This window comes from Danio rerio, chromosome 5 (assembly GCF_052040795.2).
Source record: "Danio rerio strain M-AB ecotype USA chromosome 5, GRCz13ab, whole genome shotgun sequence".
In the NCBI taxonomy this organism is placed as follows: domain Eukaryota; kingdom Metazoa; phylum Chordata; class Actinopteri; order Cypriniformes; family Danionidae; genus Danio; species Danio rerio.
The window spans coordinates 70,318,448-70,335,977 of NC_141025.1; the positions used below are offsets into that span (position 1 = coordinate 70,318,448).

At 35.8% G+C, this 17,530-nt stretch overlaps 1 protein-coding gene across 7 annotated transcripts in view; it reads right to left on the reverse strand.

Annotated features, from left to right (window-relative positions):
• The window catches only part of tlcd3a (TLC domain containing 3A), a 56,014-nt gene that overhangs the window by 29,816 nt on the left and 8,668 nt on the right, over positions 1–17,530 (reverse strand). For all 7 annotated transcript variants that reach the window (XR_015492045.1, XR_015492042.1, XR_015492046.1 and 4 more), the window contains exon 2: positions 3,149–3,235. Coding sequence is in view for 1 of the 7 variants with exons in the window: in XM_087254630.1 (XP_087110756.1) it covers positions 3,149–3,235 (87 nt within the window). In the remaining 6 variants the exon portion in view is untranslated. The remainder of the gene's footprint in view (positions 1–3,148; positions 3,236–17,530) is intronic.

The window sequence follows — 17,530 nt, forward strand, 5'->3', positions numbered from 1 at the left end:
TATGTTTAATATGTGTAGATGAGGCAAACACTGTTACCTGAAAACTCCGTCCCACAAACTTTACAGTCAATGGCTTTAGTCATTCTCATAGCGGACTTTAACCCCTTAGCAGTCTTTTATCCACTCTTCGAAAAGTACAAACGGTGGTTTACCATCCACTACATGATCACTAATAAAATGTGCCGTTATTTGTAACTTTAGGTGGTTTCTAAAACTAAATCTGTCAGTTTTATTTCATTCTCTCGTTTAGGGTTGTGCGGTTTGTAGAAAATTAACTGGGGTTTTTTTCACAGATATTGTGATTTTGATTTGATTTGCGATTGAATTTTATAGTCAAGCTTCAGCTCAATAATCTGTATCGTAGCTTCTTACTGCTAAAATGCAGTGAGTGTTAGTTTAAAAAAATGAACTTAAAAGATATTAACTTTTATTAGCAAACAACTCTGAAATTATACTTTGCTGTTGTTTGCTACGAGATTGAGTGTCACTGGCAATACTTTTAGTTGGCTTTTTAGCAAGACGCTCCTCATATAGCAACCTGTGGTGATGTTTTAGGTGCTGGTTGTTATATTTCCTCATGCTGTGACAACAATTCTGCAACAGCCCTTACAAATGGCCTGGTTTTGCTTGGTGTCTGTGACTTTGAAACCAAAATGTCCTATATTACGGACGTTCTGATTTTCTTTGACATTAATTAGTCTATTAATGCTTCTGAAGCAGCAGATGCCATCATCCCACTCGTTCGCGCTTTCCCATTTGTTTGCTTTTTATTATGGGTGTTTCACATAGTTTGGTTGTGCAATTCTGATTGGCCGGAACAAAAGTGTGCTTACTCAATTGGCTAGTAAGTCTGTGAAACACAGACCACTGTCACGCATTTGCTCTGGGTGGGGGAAGTTAAACAATAGCTCATCTGAAGAAAGGCATTGACTGAGTGATTGACAGCTGATATGAACCAATCCATTTGCCTGCAGTTTAAAAACAGTGGGCCAATCAGAAGAGCTTGAAGGCGGGGCAAGCCTTACGGGATTTCCTTACTGCAGCAAGTTGACATGTCAACTGTTCAAATCCATTCCTGAGCGCTGTTTGGTGCTTTTAGGAGCAAAGACGTATTCTGCATGAATGTCTCCTAAATCTGAGCATGCGATAAGCATTTTGCAATGAAAACCGGTCGCATGGCATTTTATGCACTCACACAAATGTTCCTAAATATATTTAAAGGTTGCATAGATAATATTTCGGCCGCATATGGGACCAAAATGGGCACAATTTCGAGCCCTGTAATGTCTATCCAATGCAATTTTGCTAAGGTGAATTACATTTCCAACATACACTTGTGATGTTTGGCCAGTTACAACATACTGGATCAGCTGGCCAATCAGCATAACATACCTGTCAACGCCCCTGTTTTTCCAGGGATTCTCCCGTATTTTACAGTTCTATCCCACTATCATATTTGAACATATTTTCAAACTTTCTATGCAGGGTGGTAATAAAAAGCCAATCTTCCCAATACGCAACCCATACCGCCGAACCACCAGGGGACACCGCTTGCTCTTAAATGGGAGTCTGTTCTGTGCTTCATTTTATTTAAGCATGAAAACACTTTAAAATAAATATGAAAACAGAGGGATTCCCTTACTTTCTATTACAGGCGCTGTTGCCCCTCCTATGCAATCCTCAAGACAGTCAGTTTATGTAGCAGTGCATGTCTGTCAGCTGACGCGCTCCATAGTGATAAATAGACGCCGTTTTCAAAAACAGATTCTGTACATGACATTTGAAGCGGAGCAAAAGTCTGAGGTTTTTGGTGCGTTGAACGGTTTGAAAAGACATATACACATAATTAATAATAATGATAATAATATCTAAAAATGTCGATTTTGATAAGTATTTTTTTTCCAAACACAACTAATTTTGTCTTAAATGAGCATAAAAAGTTAGGAAAGCAATCGAATTTCATATAATGTTGGATCTGTGCTATTTTTAAATGACACCCCTGTTATTTAATGTAATCACACAAATAAAACTAAATAAAAGATTAATTCATTGCTCTTTAATCAGAATGTTTAGATTATACAGTGAAGAAAAGATTAATGAGATTTGATAGCTTGATTCAGTTTCTTTAAATAGCCAATAATTTAAATTGTTAAAAATGTTTGCTAATTTATTTGCAGATTTTTCTAATGTACATTTGTATATTATTTATTCTATCCTTTGTAAAAAAAATAATAAAATAAATAAATAAATAATAATAATAATAATAAAATATTACTGACCATTTAACTGTTTATTTACAATGAAACACCTCCAGATGAACATATTTATTTATCTTAATGTAATATTTACTACAAAATTAATTTGGGTATTTTTGGGGGTGATTAGGGGGATTTCCCTTATTCTCACATCCCAATGTTGACAGGTATGCCAGTCAGACTGTTTTTTTTTTTTTTTTTAATGGAAGGCAGGACTTTATAGTCCAACACTCAGACGAACTACAATAGAAGAGTTGTTTTATTCTAGTACACCCAATAAACTAAATAATAACTAGCATCATGTACTGCATCGAATGGCCTCTAGAATGACATTTATTGCTTTCATGGCATAACTGGATTTTAGCAGCCATTACCAAGCCACATTTCTTCAGTGTCACATGATCCTTCTGCAATCATATTGATATGAGAATGTACAAAACAAACTTATCATTATCAGTGTCAAAAGCTGTTGTGCTTCTGAATATATGGGACTTTTCTTCAAGAGTCTTTAATGAAAAAAAACTTTCAAAACAACACCAATTATTTGAAATAGACACTTTTGTAACATTGTAAAATAGATACACATACACAAACACGTTTACTGCAATTTTTGCATTAATTTAATGCATCTTTTTGAAATAAAATCATCACTATCACATACTTATCCTAAACGTTTAAAATTTAGTGTTTAATTAAAATTGGTAAGTTTAGACAGGCACAGTAATATTTAGTTTCAAGGTAAACATATATGTGTGTTGACTGTACTGTGATCAGACTTTTTTACTTCTAAACTTAGTTTATTAGCAATGACACAGAACAAGGTAATCATTTGTCACAGAAAAGCTTATAATTGGTTTGCTCTGAAAGGTGTGGAACAGGATTGGTCCACTTACCGGTCCATAATCACATTGTCTTTGCACGAGGACACCACGATGATGCCAACTGTAGTGGCCATAACAGCGTGAATAGACGACACCAGCCTACATGAGAAAGAGAACATATTTCAATGTAATAGCAAAACATAAAAAAAGCACATTAATCTTTATAAGGTTCTTTTGAAGCATATACTGTGGATATGAATTTTACCATTTATAATTTGACTGTAAATAAATTAATATTCTCATTTGAGTGTCATTTAAAAAGGAACCTGTAGTAAAAGGAATTGGTCACCCACTAATTAAAATTCTGTCATTGTTTTCTCAATCTTTAATTGATCCAAACCTAAATAAATGTCATTTGTTTTTTGAAAACACTGATTAATTGTGCGTTTTTCTCTGGCATTTTTCCAGTCATCGTGGGGGAGCAGATTTGAATTTAGCAACTGACTGCACTGAACATTCTAATCACACCTGTGTGATCAAATACATGAGGGTTAAGTTTGACTATGTAAATTATTTAAAAGAACACCCTGTGCTTCAACAGTCATTGTTTCACTTGTTTCCAGTAGTAATTCGTCATATTCTTCTCTCTTGATGACATCATGCATTTCATTAAGGACCGCAAGCGATGATGGGAAACAATCTGTAGTCCGATTTGTTTCTTTTTTCACATCACAACAAGAATTTAAGAGTGAATCTGCAAAAATGGCAAAAAATATTGGGTAGTCTAAACCAGGCATAATCCAGTCACATAAAACCCTTTCCCGATGAGCAGCTAAGATCCTGAAAGCTGAAGACCTGTAACCATTGACTTCCATAGTGTTTGTTTTTCTTACTTTGAAAGTCATTGGTTACAGGTTTTCAGCAATTTTTACAATATCTTCTTTTGTGTCCAACAGATGAAATAAACTAAAACCGGTTTGAAACCCCTTGATAGTCATTTTCACTTTTCGCTGAACTATGCCTTTAAAACAGTGTTTTTTTTTTTTAAATAGTTCACATAGTCAAATTTAACCCTGACCTGTACTATCACACCGGTGTGATTTGAACGTTTAGTGCGTCACGTCATCAGCTGTGAAACTTCAAATCTGCTTTCATGTGATGGCTGAAAAAAAAGCCAGAGAAGGACGCTCAATTTATCATTGTTTTTAAAAAAACAAAACAAATCACATTTATTAGGTTTCTGCCATTTAAATACACATAAGTACTAGCAAAACATAACATTTAAGATTTTTAAATGCATGCTGATGTCTATATAGATGACAATAATGATTCTTTTACATTATCTGTGGTTTATTTACATAAGCTACAAACTGTTTAGGTAACTACAGAAGTCAAAATTTGAAGTGCTCATCACCTTTCATCAAAGTTGTCCTAAAACTATTGAACAACACCCATTCTTGTCTTAGGACAATTTTGAAAAAGAATTATGATTTATTTTGATTGTTGACTACTGTAGAAGCTTTGCTCTGTTCTTTTCCTAAATAAACAGCCACTTACTTTCATGTATATCAGGAGAAGCTGATGAATTAACATGTTGTAAATCCAGCAGCTCCGCTCTTTCCATTAACATGGCTGAGCTATCACCCCTCATAGATCAAAAAATATGACCACTGTTGCCATTTAAACAGTAAATGACATGTTCTTACACATATTCGGAATAGCAGATACTTAAAATATGATTAGGATATTTTGTCAATATTTGCAGAAAAGTGCAAGGGGTCTGTGAGTATTTAGAACTTATGTGTGAATAGGATAAGACTTTTAAAAACTTTTAAGACAATTATAAATTAAATTTAACATCTCATTTGTGATAATTATGTAGTGAATTTATATTTGGGCTAGCAAAAAAATGAATAAATGATTTAAAATACACACTTTAAAAACTTTGGGAGCATTTCAATGAGGTTTTTGAAGTAACATTACATAGGCAAAGAAAAATAATACCCATTTTTAATTATTTAAGACCTAGAGAACAATGCTTCATGTGCATTAAAGACTTTTTAGGGCCTAAAATTGACATTCGGACATTTTTTACTTTTAAAAACACAGCAGAAACCCTGTTTTGGCTCTCTTGTAAAACCTCCCACATATCCTTCATACAAATTCTTTTTTTCCTGCAAGTTTGATAGTTGTGTACTAAAGAGTTTCTGTTCTCCTATTAGTCAACATCATGTAACAGGTACCTATTGTGGAAGACCAAAAAAATAAATAAACATGCAAGTCTGTCAGGACATTCTTAAGCTTTCTATACACTGCATCAATAATCGTCCGTTACGACATACACTTTCTATTTAAGATATAAACATTGCTGTTTACCATGATGTTAAGTCAAATATTTAGTTCTAAAATCAGTCTATAGTGTCTGAACCCAGCATAAAGCAACAGTGTTCTGAGAAGCTTCAGTGTTAATGAGGTTTACCACAGTCAAAGCCTAAATGTAGACAAGTTCTAACAGTTTATGTGAGAAAAGATAAGTGTTATGTTGCTGTATTTTGCCACATCTTTTTCCACACACATTGCTGCTCATATCCATCCATGTTCCCCTATTATTATTTTATATATTTTATAACCATTTCTGTTGTTGCATCTGGAGGTGTGTGAATCTCCCTCTCCTGCACTTCCCCAATCTTTAGGCTCCACCCTATATGTGCATACGAGATGCTCCGAGATTCGCTGCAGAGACTGGGGCATCTTTTGAAGACTGGAACAGGGTTGTGTGTCCCAAACTAACACATTCTGTTTGTGTGTAATGTTTTCGTTTTTGCTATTCCACCATCTTCCATTTTTCGACTTTATGCTATTAGTTTAAGTGTAAATAATAGTGTACATATTGTAAATATGCACAATGTGAAGCAGTAGGGTACATTTTTCTTTCCTGTTTTGATGCACTCAGGAAGGAAGGTAAAGGTTTTTGCACACTGGAGTTCAAAATATTTGTATGCATTTTTTTCCGTATTCATATGAGAAAAATTTGTCACATACACAAACCTTGCAAACTGAGTTTGATGCATATTAATAAATCCATTCCGATACAACAAATCCAAAAAAACAAAAAACATTTCAGAGTCAACTCAAGCATTGATGCATTCTCCTCTCTTCTCCAAAAAAGAGGAATAGGCTACATATTGTGTTCATCTAATACAACCCTACATACGTAGAGAGGAAGGAGAGTTCCAACACAATCTCACGGCAATTTGTAACTTTTTGATTTAGTGGCTAATTCGTATGAATTCGTACAATCTAATTCGTACAATTTAGTACGATTTGGTTATCACCCAATGACGGTTGAGTTTAGGGATGGGGTTAGGTGCCACGCCTCCTTTTTAAGATTGTACATTTTCGTACGACTGAACTCGTACAAATTAGCCACTAAACTGGCAAAACGTAAAATACTTACGTTTTCTCATGAAATCAGGCTGAGAGTTCACCTTATCAAGGAGCTGCGCTGGATTATTCCCAAATGCAATGTTTATTTCAGGAAATAATTGGAATTTTGATACATTGCTTGTGATACTTCATACATTTATGTACATAAACAAATCCGGAACAGAGAATGGCAGAACCTACAGATATAATAATAGAAACTGTGTTGACAAATCCAAACAATGGATCAAATCAGACCATGAGGTGATTATTGTCTATGGGCAGTACGTCTAATGTATGAACACACACACCCCAAACAGCAGCAGGGCAGAGATGTGCCAGTCAATGAATTCAGCATATAGGGGTTCTCAACGGTCTGTGCACTTTGTTTATCATAAAGTTATCTGTGGCTCAAGCATTTTGTATTTTTCCGTTCACTTGTACTGTGGCCTTGAACTGTCAAAACACCTCTTGGCTGCAAAAAACTGAAAAAGTCTCCAGTTTCCCAGTTTTTTTACAGACATGGTTATGTGAATTCGGTAGGCTAAATCGTCCGTAGTGTATGTGTGTGATTGAAAGTGTATGGGTGTTTCCCAGTGATGGGTTGGAGCTGGAAGGGCATCCGCTGCATGAAACATGCTGAATAAGTTGGCTATTCATTCCACTATGGCAACCCCAGATTAATAAAGGGACTGAGCCAAAAAGAAAAAAAAATGAATGAATGAAACAGGGGAAAATATATATATAAAATCTAACACGGTTAGAATTTTTTTAAACAGACGAAAGTTTCGAAGGCAGTGTGTCAATACGATAAACACTACTTGAGGTCAAATCTATTTATTAACATGCAAAAATTCCATACAAAAATTTTGGAATCTGTGTGCAATAGTATTTTTAGATTTCTTCTATTTTGTATGGCTTCTTTAGTTTAATTTGGGATTTTGGGGGATAACTTTGTGATAAAGACTTTGATTTATTATTATTTTTTAAAATGAGGGGGGGAGGGGGGATAAACAGACCCAACTCTCGGAATTTAGTTGTATCATTTATGTAACTTACTTGACCCCCTACAGCAGGGTTGTAACCTAAAGTGGGGGCTCGTCCAGGATATTTTTCTTTAAATATTCTGCTACTTGTAATTAAACAGTGTCCTGTAATTTTATTAGCTTGCAAGCATTTCACAAATGAATCTTCATTATGTTCAGTAAATATGAACCATTATGCATTTGCTTCACAACAAATGTATACTTTCCCTTTTTATAAACTCTAAGTTGCAGTAGTACAGGTGTGTGTGATGCAGTCATACAGGAATGTGATGAAGTGTTTATAATAATTTTTGGTGCAACTTATAAATCAATTACTTACTTTTATCATGCTTGCTTACAATATATTAGAATATCCCTGATCATTTTTTTGGTTATGATATCAAATCATTGTGGTACCCTATGCTGAAACGAAACGATGACAAAAACTAGACAGGAACAGTAGAGGGGGTATTAAATGTTTAGCATTCATTAATATGATGACAGTCTATGCAAACAAGGTAAACTTGAACAGGCAAATATTTGCGTTTAATTAATTAATAATAGTCAGAAATCATGTGATGGGTTTTTGTGTGCTGAATGATGCTTGTTCGTGTTCTCTCATTGTTTTTGTTTGTTTATTTATTGCCACATCAGCAACTTGTGCCTACTTTATGGCAAGATTAATATAGATAAAAACATATTACATAATAACAACACCATAATTTAATTAGAAATTATACAATGAATGAATGAATAAATGAATGAATGGATTAATTTCATAGTCTCCAGTATAGAAATCTTGTCTAACTTGTCTAAATTCTATATTCAAAATGAAATATGTTTTACAGTGAGGGAAGATTTTTTTTGCTAGGATTCTTAACAGTGTGTCATTTCTCACACACTACAGTATGTTGAATCCTGTTCTTTGGCAGCTTGTTTTGGTACACATTCTCTTAAATATCCAAAAATATTGATCATTTTTTGTGTGTGTTTTATTGTGTGAGCTTCTAAAATAACATTTACAGAAAATGCAGCAAAAAAATTACACACTGTTTTCAAATGACATTGTCTGACAACAAGTTTCAGGTACAGTCAATTTAACATTTACATACTGTTAATGGAAAATAAGACAAAAATTTGATTACATAACAGTGCTTTGACCTTTAAATCAAAGCCTCCAAAACAATTATGTAATGTCTTCGGGTTATCTTCCATTGGGGGCTTTTCTTAGTATTTACAGTACAAACAAGCCAAATTGTGATTACATTTATTTCTAAATCATAATACTTTCGGGATACTTTTTGACATCCTTTATAACAAAAAAGTACATTGAAAAATGATTAATTGGATTGACTACATTTTCTGACGGAAAGTGGTTGCAAACTGTTTATATGGGCTGAATTTAAACACTCAAGTTGAACATTACTCAATTTAATTTCTTTGTTTAAATGCAGCCTATATAATTTGTTTGCAACCACTTATTTTGTAGTAATCCAAATGAAGCAAATCCAATGAATTATTTTTTTCAGTAAAATGGATAAATTTTTTGTTGATATATGTTGCTAACTGTGATTTTTTAACTAGCTGACATATATTTATTTTAATTAAAAGTTTGTAAAATCACATTATTAAAATCTATATCCATATAGAATTGATAAAAAAATCAAGTTGTTTTGAACAAGCATGTATAAGTTTGATTAGTTTAAAAAAAAAACGGGTGGTAAAGAGATAAATAAACCAAACCAACTTGAAAGAAGTCTGTTGTATCATTTATGTTTCTTATGGTGCTTTTACATCTGTGGTTCAGTTCATTTGGTCCGGACTAAGGGCAACAAATGATACATTGTAGCATTTTTCTGCCGTTTTTAGGTCCTTTTCACACCACACTGATTGCTTTGGTCTGAACCAGTTGAAAAGAACCAAAATGCAGTCATGTAACAAAATCCCCATCACTCATTGGCCAGATGTTATTGAACGTATTTCCTAAACTGCTTTTCGATTGGTCAGAATTAACGTACGATGCCAATGGAATTACAAGTAAACCAGCAGACACAAAATGCCACTTTTTACTATGGAAGGACGACTGCGCTGGCTGATTGTATTCCTGGTCTTAGTATACTATAGTTTGTATACATCACTTTAGACAAACTATAGCACAACAGATTATTTCAATGTCATAATTAATGCTCAAATAATGTAGCCTAGTTTACAGCAAGCATCATGTTTTTGGTTAGATTTTTGTGTCTGTCATATACAGTGGGCTAGGGGTGTCAAAATGAATTGTTTCTTCGGTGCACCACGATGCAGACGCGGACAACTCGTTATCGGTTCAGTAATAATCATAACCGGTTATTATGTACTGACGTCCTTTATCTCATATGCGCTCTGTCACGAGGGAGGTGAGCGTGGGGTATTAACAACACTCCAGGAGCCAACTACTTGTGCTATCTGGACAGTCTTTCCCTGACACTGCTGCCGTGACTTTTCCTCCCCTCTCTTTCCCTCTCGGTTGTTACAACGATACTTCTGGATATAGATCTATATACTGTACCTGTGCACTGTCGTGGGTCTTGACCAAATTTCATGCGGCGCGGGAATAAATTTCCAAATAAAGTACAGGATCAGTCAGTAACTCTGGTGTAATATTAACAGGAGTGGGCGGTCTCACAATATCGCTCCCGAGCGAGCAAGCGCGTGCGTGTGTGAGTAAAGCCTGATTTATACTTCTGCGTCAAGTGCCCGGCGTAACTCACGGCGCAGGCAACGCGCGCAGCTGTGCATTTATACTTCTGCGCGCTGTCTCTGTTGGTCTGCATTAACACTTCCGAAACGCTAGTTGGCAGTGAGGTGTAAATGTTCCTCTGTGTCGAGTTTCTTCGCTTCTGTTTTGCGTTTCCTGAACACTTCCTGATTGTACGAGTGACTCAAACTCGCTCATTTTGAGGCAGGAACCGGCGGACGTGCAACAACTTTAACTATGAGGTAAACAAAAAAAAAAACTTTCCATCCGGAGCTCCTTCACGGGACTCCACACTTGTAAACAATCGCTCACGCCATTCGCGCGGCTCTCTATCCTGCCCAGACTCGTCAGCGCTAACAAGCCGACCAATCACAGAGCTTGCGCTACGCGTCGTTGCGACGTGTAGTTACAATTTTTGAGAGGTGCACGTCAGCCACGCCGACGGCCACGGCGAAGGGCTATACATCAGCGCCGTAGCATACGCCAGTGTTTGACGCAGAAGTATAAATTAGCCTTAAGTGTGTATTTGTTTGTTTGGTGCCGTCTATGCTTGTGTATATGTGTGAATAAGAGACAGTGGGGTGCTGTGTGTGTCTGTGTTTATACAGACAGCTTGTTATAGTCTTCCCCCAAAATATAACACTGTGTATGGAAAGCATCGTCAATGCACCGAGATATCGAATTGAATCGATGGCATGATAATAGTAACCGAACCGAACCGTGAGACCAGTATAGGTTCACACCTCTACAGTAGGCCTATAGGTCTGTTTCTTTGGTAAAGAAGATATATTATTTGAGTTTAGAACTATAGAAACGGTATTATGCTTTTAAAAAAAGGCACAGTATCGGGATCAGATCTGTATCGGACGATACTCAGAATGTTGGTATCGGATCGGTTCCAAAAAAATGGTAACGGTGCATCCCTAATAAGAACCATTATGCCTTTGCTTTACAATTTTTTTTTATATCAAATTTACATAATTATGTAAGAAATGAGTCTGCCTCGAACCAACTTCCACTCTAAATGGTGAATTGATGCTCATTTCCGAAAAGGGCTGACTTATGAGTAAAACGAGAATTCAACAGTTTGTTGTCTCTGCATCGTTTGAGGTGACTACATCTCGACCAAATGATACCAATTGTAGAATGGGGATTGGTGTTGTGCAAAGAGAAAAAATTTATCAATGGTGTTAAAACTGCATTAACATAGAGAGAACAGCTGGGTCAACATCCAAGGAGCAACTTTATTAACATCTAAAGGCAAGTCTAAAGGCAACATCAAAAACAGTATAAAGGTTTGAGTTTAAGAATGTTCAGGGTTCATTCTGACTCCGGTGAACCCAAGGTACTGCCATGTATTTTGAGACTGCTATGCTTGATAAACATCTTCATTGAGATTTTCTTCGTCATCATTTTTTTCTTACAATTATGTCTAATAAAAAATAATTGTAAGTAGAAAAAACAATTAATTTAAAAATGATTGAACTACCCAGATATAACAATTAAGTTTATTTTTTGTATGTATATTTTTTGTATATATACAGTGGCATCATGGCTGTGAAAGCAGAATGAAATGAACTGTAAGTTGAGTCTAAGCCTCTAACTGTCTGCTGAGCTGCTCGGCTGAGCATTGTGCATGGGATGACGCTTGCTCGTCATGACAACGCTAGTCACATGACCTAGGCCTGACAGCTTACGCCTGAGTTGGCCAGTAGATAAGCGCTCTGCTCCCTCCACAAACACACACACGCACTGAGCTCTGCTCCACACATCGCTTCTGTGCTGGAGCCTTGCTGCCTGAATACTGTCACAAGACCCACAGCACACAATCCACTCTTTGTATCCCCCCTTTCTCTCTCTGTTTTCCTCTTACAGCAATCAGGCAAGAGAGGAAAAGGGAGGAGAAGAAAGTGCTTGGTCCGTGTATAGCCTTGGGGCTGGCGGGCATGACACACTTTCTTATATATCTGAATATCGCAGATAGAAAGTGGTAAACGAGTGCTGAATCATGCTCCTGGCAAATAAGGTGTCAGGACTGTAACGCCACAAATACTTCTGAAGCGAATTGATTTACTTGCTGGCTTTCTTCATGAAGACCGCAGGCATGCATTTGAAGACCAAAATTTATCAAAATGTTTGTCGAACTTATTTTTTATATGGTTTATTGAACACTAATAAAATATAGGCCACAAATACTTCTGAAGCAAATCGATTTTCTTTTTGGCTTTCTTCATAACGCCCATATTTGAAGTACAAAACAAATCCAGTTGTTTGTCGAACTCATGTTTCACAAACAGTTTTTGAAATACTAATAAAATATAGGTGATAAATTTATGACGCAAATTGATTTACTTGTTGCCTTACTTTATAAAGCTCATATTTGAAGACCAAAACGTAGTTTATTTACACTAATAAAATATAGGCCACAAATACTTCTGAAGCAAATCAATTTACTCTTGCTGTCTTTCTTCTTAAAAGCCACATTCCAAGACTAAAATGAGTCCAGTTGTTAGTCGAACTCATGTTTTACAAACAATTTATTAAACACAAATAAAATATAGGTCACAAATTTATGAGGCAAATTGATTTACTTGTTGGCTTACTTTATAAAGCTCATATTTGAAGACCAAAACGTGTCAGATTGTTTGTCGAACTCATGTTACACGTAGTTTATTTACACTAATAAAATATAGGCCACAAATACTTCTGAAGCAGATCAATTTACTTCTGGCTTTCTTTATAAAAGCCACATTTGAAAACCAAAAAGTATCCAGTTGTTTGTCGAACTCATGTTTTACAGTTTCTTAAACACCCATAAAATGTAGGCGACAAATATTTCTGAAGCAAACTGATTTACTCGTTGGTTTTCTTCATAAAAGACACATTTGAAGACCAAAATGTATCCAGCTGTTTGTTAAACTCATGTTTTACAATTTATTAAGCGCTAATAAAATATAGGTGACAAATTTATAAGGCAAATTGATTTACTTGTTGGCTTTCTTCTTAAAGCCCATATTTGAAGACCAAAACTAATCAAATTGTGTGTTGAACTTGTGTTTTACAAACAATTTATTAAAGATTAATAAAATACATTCAACAAATTTATGAGGCCAATTGATTTACTATTTGTCTTTCTTCATAAAGCCCATGTTTGAAGACCAAAATGTATCAAATTGTTTGTCGAACTCATGTTTTACATAGTTTATCAAACACAGATAAAATATTAGCAACAAATACTTCTGAAGCAAACTGATTTACTTGCTGGCTTTCTTTATGAAGCTCGCAGGCATGCATTTGAAGACCAAAACGTGTCACATTGTTTGTCGAACTCATGTTTTACGTAGTTTATTTACACTAATAAAATATAGGCCACAAATACTTCTGAAGCAAACCAATTTACTCTCTGTCTTTCTTCTTAAAAGCCACATTCTAAGACTAAAATGAGTCCAGTTGTTAGTCGAACTCATGTTTTACAAACAATTTATTAAACACAAATAAAATATAGGTCACAAATGTATGAAGCAAATTGATTTACTTGTTGGCTTACTTTATAAAGCTCATATTTGAAGACCCAAAACGGGTCAAATTGTTTGTCAAACTTTCATACAGTTTATTAAACACCAAAAAAACAAAGACAACAAATTCTCATTCATTCATTTTCTTTTCAGCTTAGTCCCTTTATTAATCTGGGGTCGCCACAGTGGAATGAACCAAAAACTTATACAGCACATGTTTTACGCAGCGGATGCCCTTCCAGCTGCAACCCATCTCTGGGAAACATCCATACACACGCATTCACACTCATACTTAGCTTGCCCAATTCACCTGTACCTCATGTCTTTGGACTGTGGGGGAAACCGGAGCACCCGCAGCACCCACGCAAGCACAGGGAGAACATGCAAACTCCGCACAGAAACTCTAACTGACCCAGCCAAAGCTCAAACCAGCGACCTTCTCGCTGTGAGGCAACAGCACTACCTACTGCGCCACCGCGTCACCCACAGCAAATACTTCTGAAGCAAATAGTTTTACTCTTTGGCTTTCTTCATAAAGCCCATATTTGAAGACCAAAATGTGTCACATTGTTTGTCGAACTCTCAATTTACATACAGTTTTTGAAACCCCAATAAAATATAGGCGACAAATACTTCTAAAGCAATTCGATTTACTCATTGGCTTTCTTCATAAAGCCCATATTTGAAGACCAAAATGTATCCAATTGTTTGTTTAACTTGTGTTTTACATAGTTTATGAAACAGCAATAAAATATAGGCGACAAATACTTCTAAAGCAAATCAATTTACTCGCTGGCTTTCTTCTTAAAGCCCACATTTGAAGACCAAAACGTGTCAAATGGTTTGTCTAATTTCTCTTTTAGATAATTTATTAAACAGCAACAAAATATAGGCAACAAATATTTCTGCAAATCAATTAACTCGCTAAAAAATATATTCTGAGATTTTTAAAATGCATAGATTCTCTTTTAAATCCATTCTGAGCTGACTTTTTAACAGAAGCGTGACATTTTTGCAGAAGATGGCATTTTACAAAAAGTCATACTAGTACAACTCAAACCTAAAATAATCATTAATAAACCCAGGAAAGGTTTAAGAGTCACAGAACACAGTTAAGAGTGTTCAAAGCAAGCTCTGGTTACATTAAAGTGTTCACCCAAGAATAACAACTCTGTTATTAATTTCCTAATAGGTTTTTTATTAAAACCTTCATGTCATTTCAACCCCCCCAAGACATTTGTTCATCTCCGGAACACAAATAAGGATATTTAGGTGAAATCTGAAAGACCCCTCATTCAGCAAATTTCCAGACCCACTCAAAGTCTAGAAAAAACACCAATAACAGCCTCAAAACAGACCACATGACTTCAGTGGTTTAGTCAGAACATTATCAAGCTATACAGGAATACTTTTGAGTCACTGTATTCTGTAGACAATTCATAACAATCAGATCACTAAAAGCACATGGTAATACCAAGTAAAAGCAGGTTCTGTAATCCCTAAATAGATCACCTGTATATCTATCCAATTACTATGAACATTCAATTGAAAGGCATCTATTTTAAGGCCACTTTACAGCAGGCTATTGGAAATCTGTCGTATTTGAGAACAATATCTGGTTTACATTCGACATAAGACTCACGCAAACCTGTAAAAGCTTGAATGGTTCATTTAAAAGGTACCTTCATACAAACAAAACAATTCATGTTAGACATTGATTGAACAGAAATGTGCCCTATGATTCCTCTCACTTAAATTTATCTAGCAATCTGTCATTGCCTTTGATTTTAACACTAGAACACAAAAAACATGCCTGTGTGTAATTTTAAAGTAACCCCCCCCCTCCTCCAAAGCCAGCTGTGCTTCATCTGTGTTTGATTAAAGTGAAAATTCTCCAAAAGCAAGGGTCGCCTCCATCCTGCAGGGCACCCCTGTTGATTGTATTCAAAAATCATGTTTTCATTGCTAAAGCAACAGATTGTTAAATATTTTCAGTCACCACAGCATTCACAATTAATTGGGAATTTTTAAGTCAATTTATTTTAAGTTAAACAGCTCTGAAAAACAAGTCCTGCCTGGACTACAAAACATTCAACCTTATAGGATCAGTCAGTAGATATCTGTAAATACTTTTATCAACTAGATCACCAGTGGCAATGCATTAACATCTAGACATTTTATATTCACCTTATTCTCTGCCGACGAGCGGGCGCTGCCATTTGAATCTTTTTGGCTTGAGACTTCAGGTCTCATTCACTTCCATTCATTTTTTGACGTTAAAAAAATGTTGCAATTGGATATTTTCTTATTATATTATTCTACTTGGTCTGTATAGTCATGCAAACATTTGTTTGTAGAGCAATTAGTTTGACCGTTTTCTGCCGTTTATTATTCCTAGTAATTTCTCCCATAGACGACTAAATCGGAAGTTCTAAGACAATCGCGAAAACAGGCGCACTTCCGCATTTTAGAATAAAGTCAATAGGGGAGAGCGGGGACGAAAGTAACATGAGATGAAACAAAGTGATTTTCTCAAAGACCAGACAACATTTGATTTCTAGGTTGTTACAGCACATTCAGCAGGGTTAATTGAGCACAGGGCTTAATTTGTGCTGGAACATGCCGGATCCGGAACCTCTGAAATCTGATCCGGCACCTGATTTTACCAATCCCCCTCCTTAACCTCCCACTTTGACTTTCTTCCACAACTCCCCAACTCTCTTCACTTTTGTCCGCGACAACCCCCCGCTCTTCACTTTCGTCCATTGATGCCATCATCATCTTGTGTTTGTCTGTACTCATTGTCCTGAAGAAGAACTTCACGCACATGCTCATTGCATTCTTCATTGATTTTAGCGCATCCTGCAACTCTGTGTTTGTTTACAATGCCAGATACAAGTGTGCGGCATCTGTATTATAATGTTAAGGCCAGTTTTCCCTTTTTTACATGGACATAGTCATTTCTTAAAACAGGCTGTTTCTCAATTCCAAGAACCCAGAGAACGGACTTGTGTTCTTGTGGAGAGCGGTCTTGCCAGGTGTCCTCAGAAGAACGAACTCAGGAGACCGCGAGTGCAGAGAACGCGTCCTTTGAGAATTGAGATGCTGCGTTCTTCCTGATGGTCACGTGACCTTCACGTGTTTTAAATGGAAATTATTTAAACATTACAGCATTCATACAACGATTTATTGTTTTTCCCCTTTTCAAAATATATACTTTGCATAAAAACATATGTAAATAACATATGTAAATATATATATATATATATATATATATATATATATATATATATATATATAACACATTTTAATACGAATTTCAGCAAGTAAACACCCTTAATGTGTTTATTCCTATATTACGATTTTCATGGTAATGTTTACTTTCACCGTTTCAGGGAAACTCCTGAGGTAAATAAGTGATATCTCTGAACTTTAATAATAAATCTAAATTGCTGCGCTTCCCACCTCCAGTTGCAATGACTTCTGGGACTTCCAGAGCGAGTTCGGTGCTCAAGTCTGCATCAGTGCATCCTCGATATCGAGATCCCATCCGGGAAGTTTCACACGTCCTCCGTACTTGCGGTCTTGAGTATTGAAACTGAACTTAGGCACCTGATGATGACGTTGCACGAGAACACGAGAACGCAAGACCGCTGAAGAACGCATATTGAGAAACAGCCACAATGTATGAACCCTAAACATTTTAAATCCACCAAAGAAAAGACATGTCTATTGTGGTGTGGACGTAGCC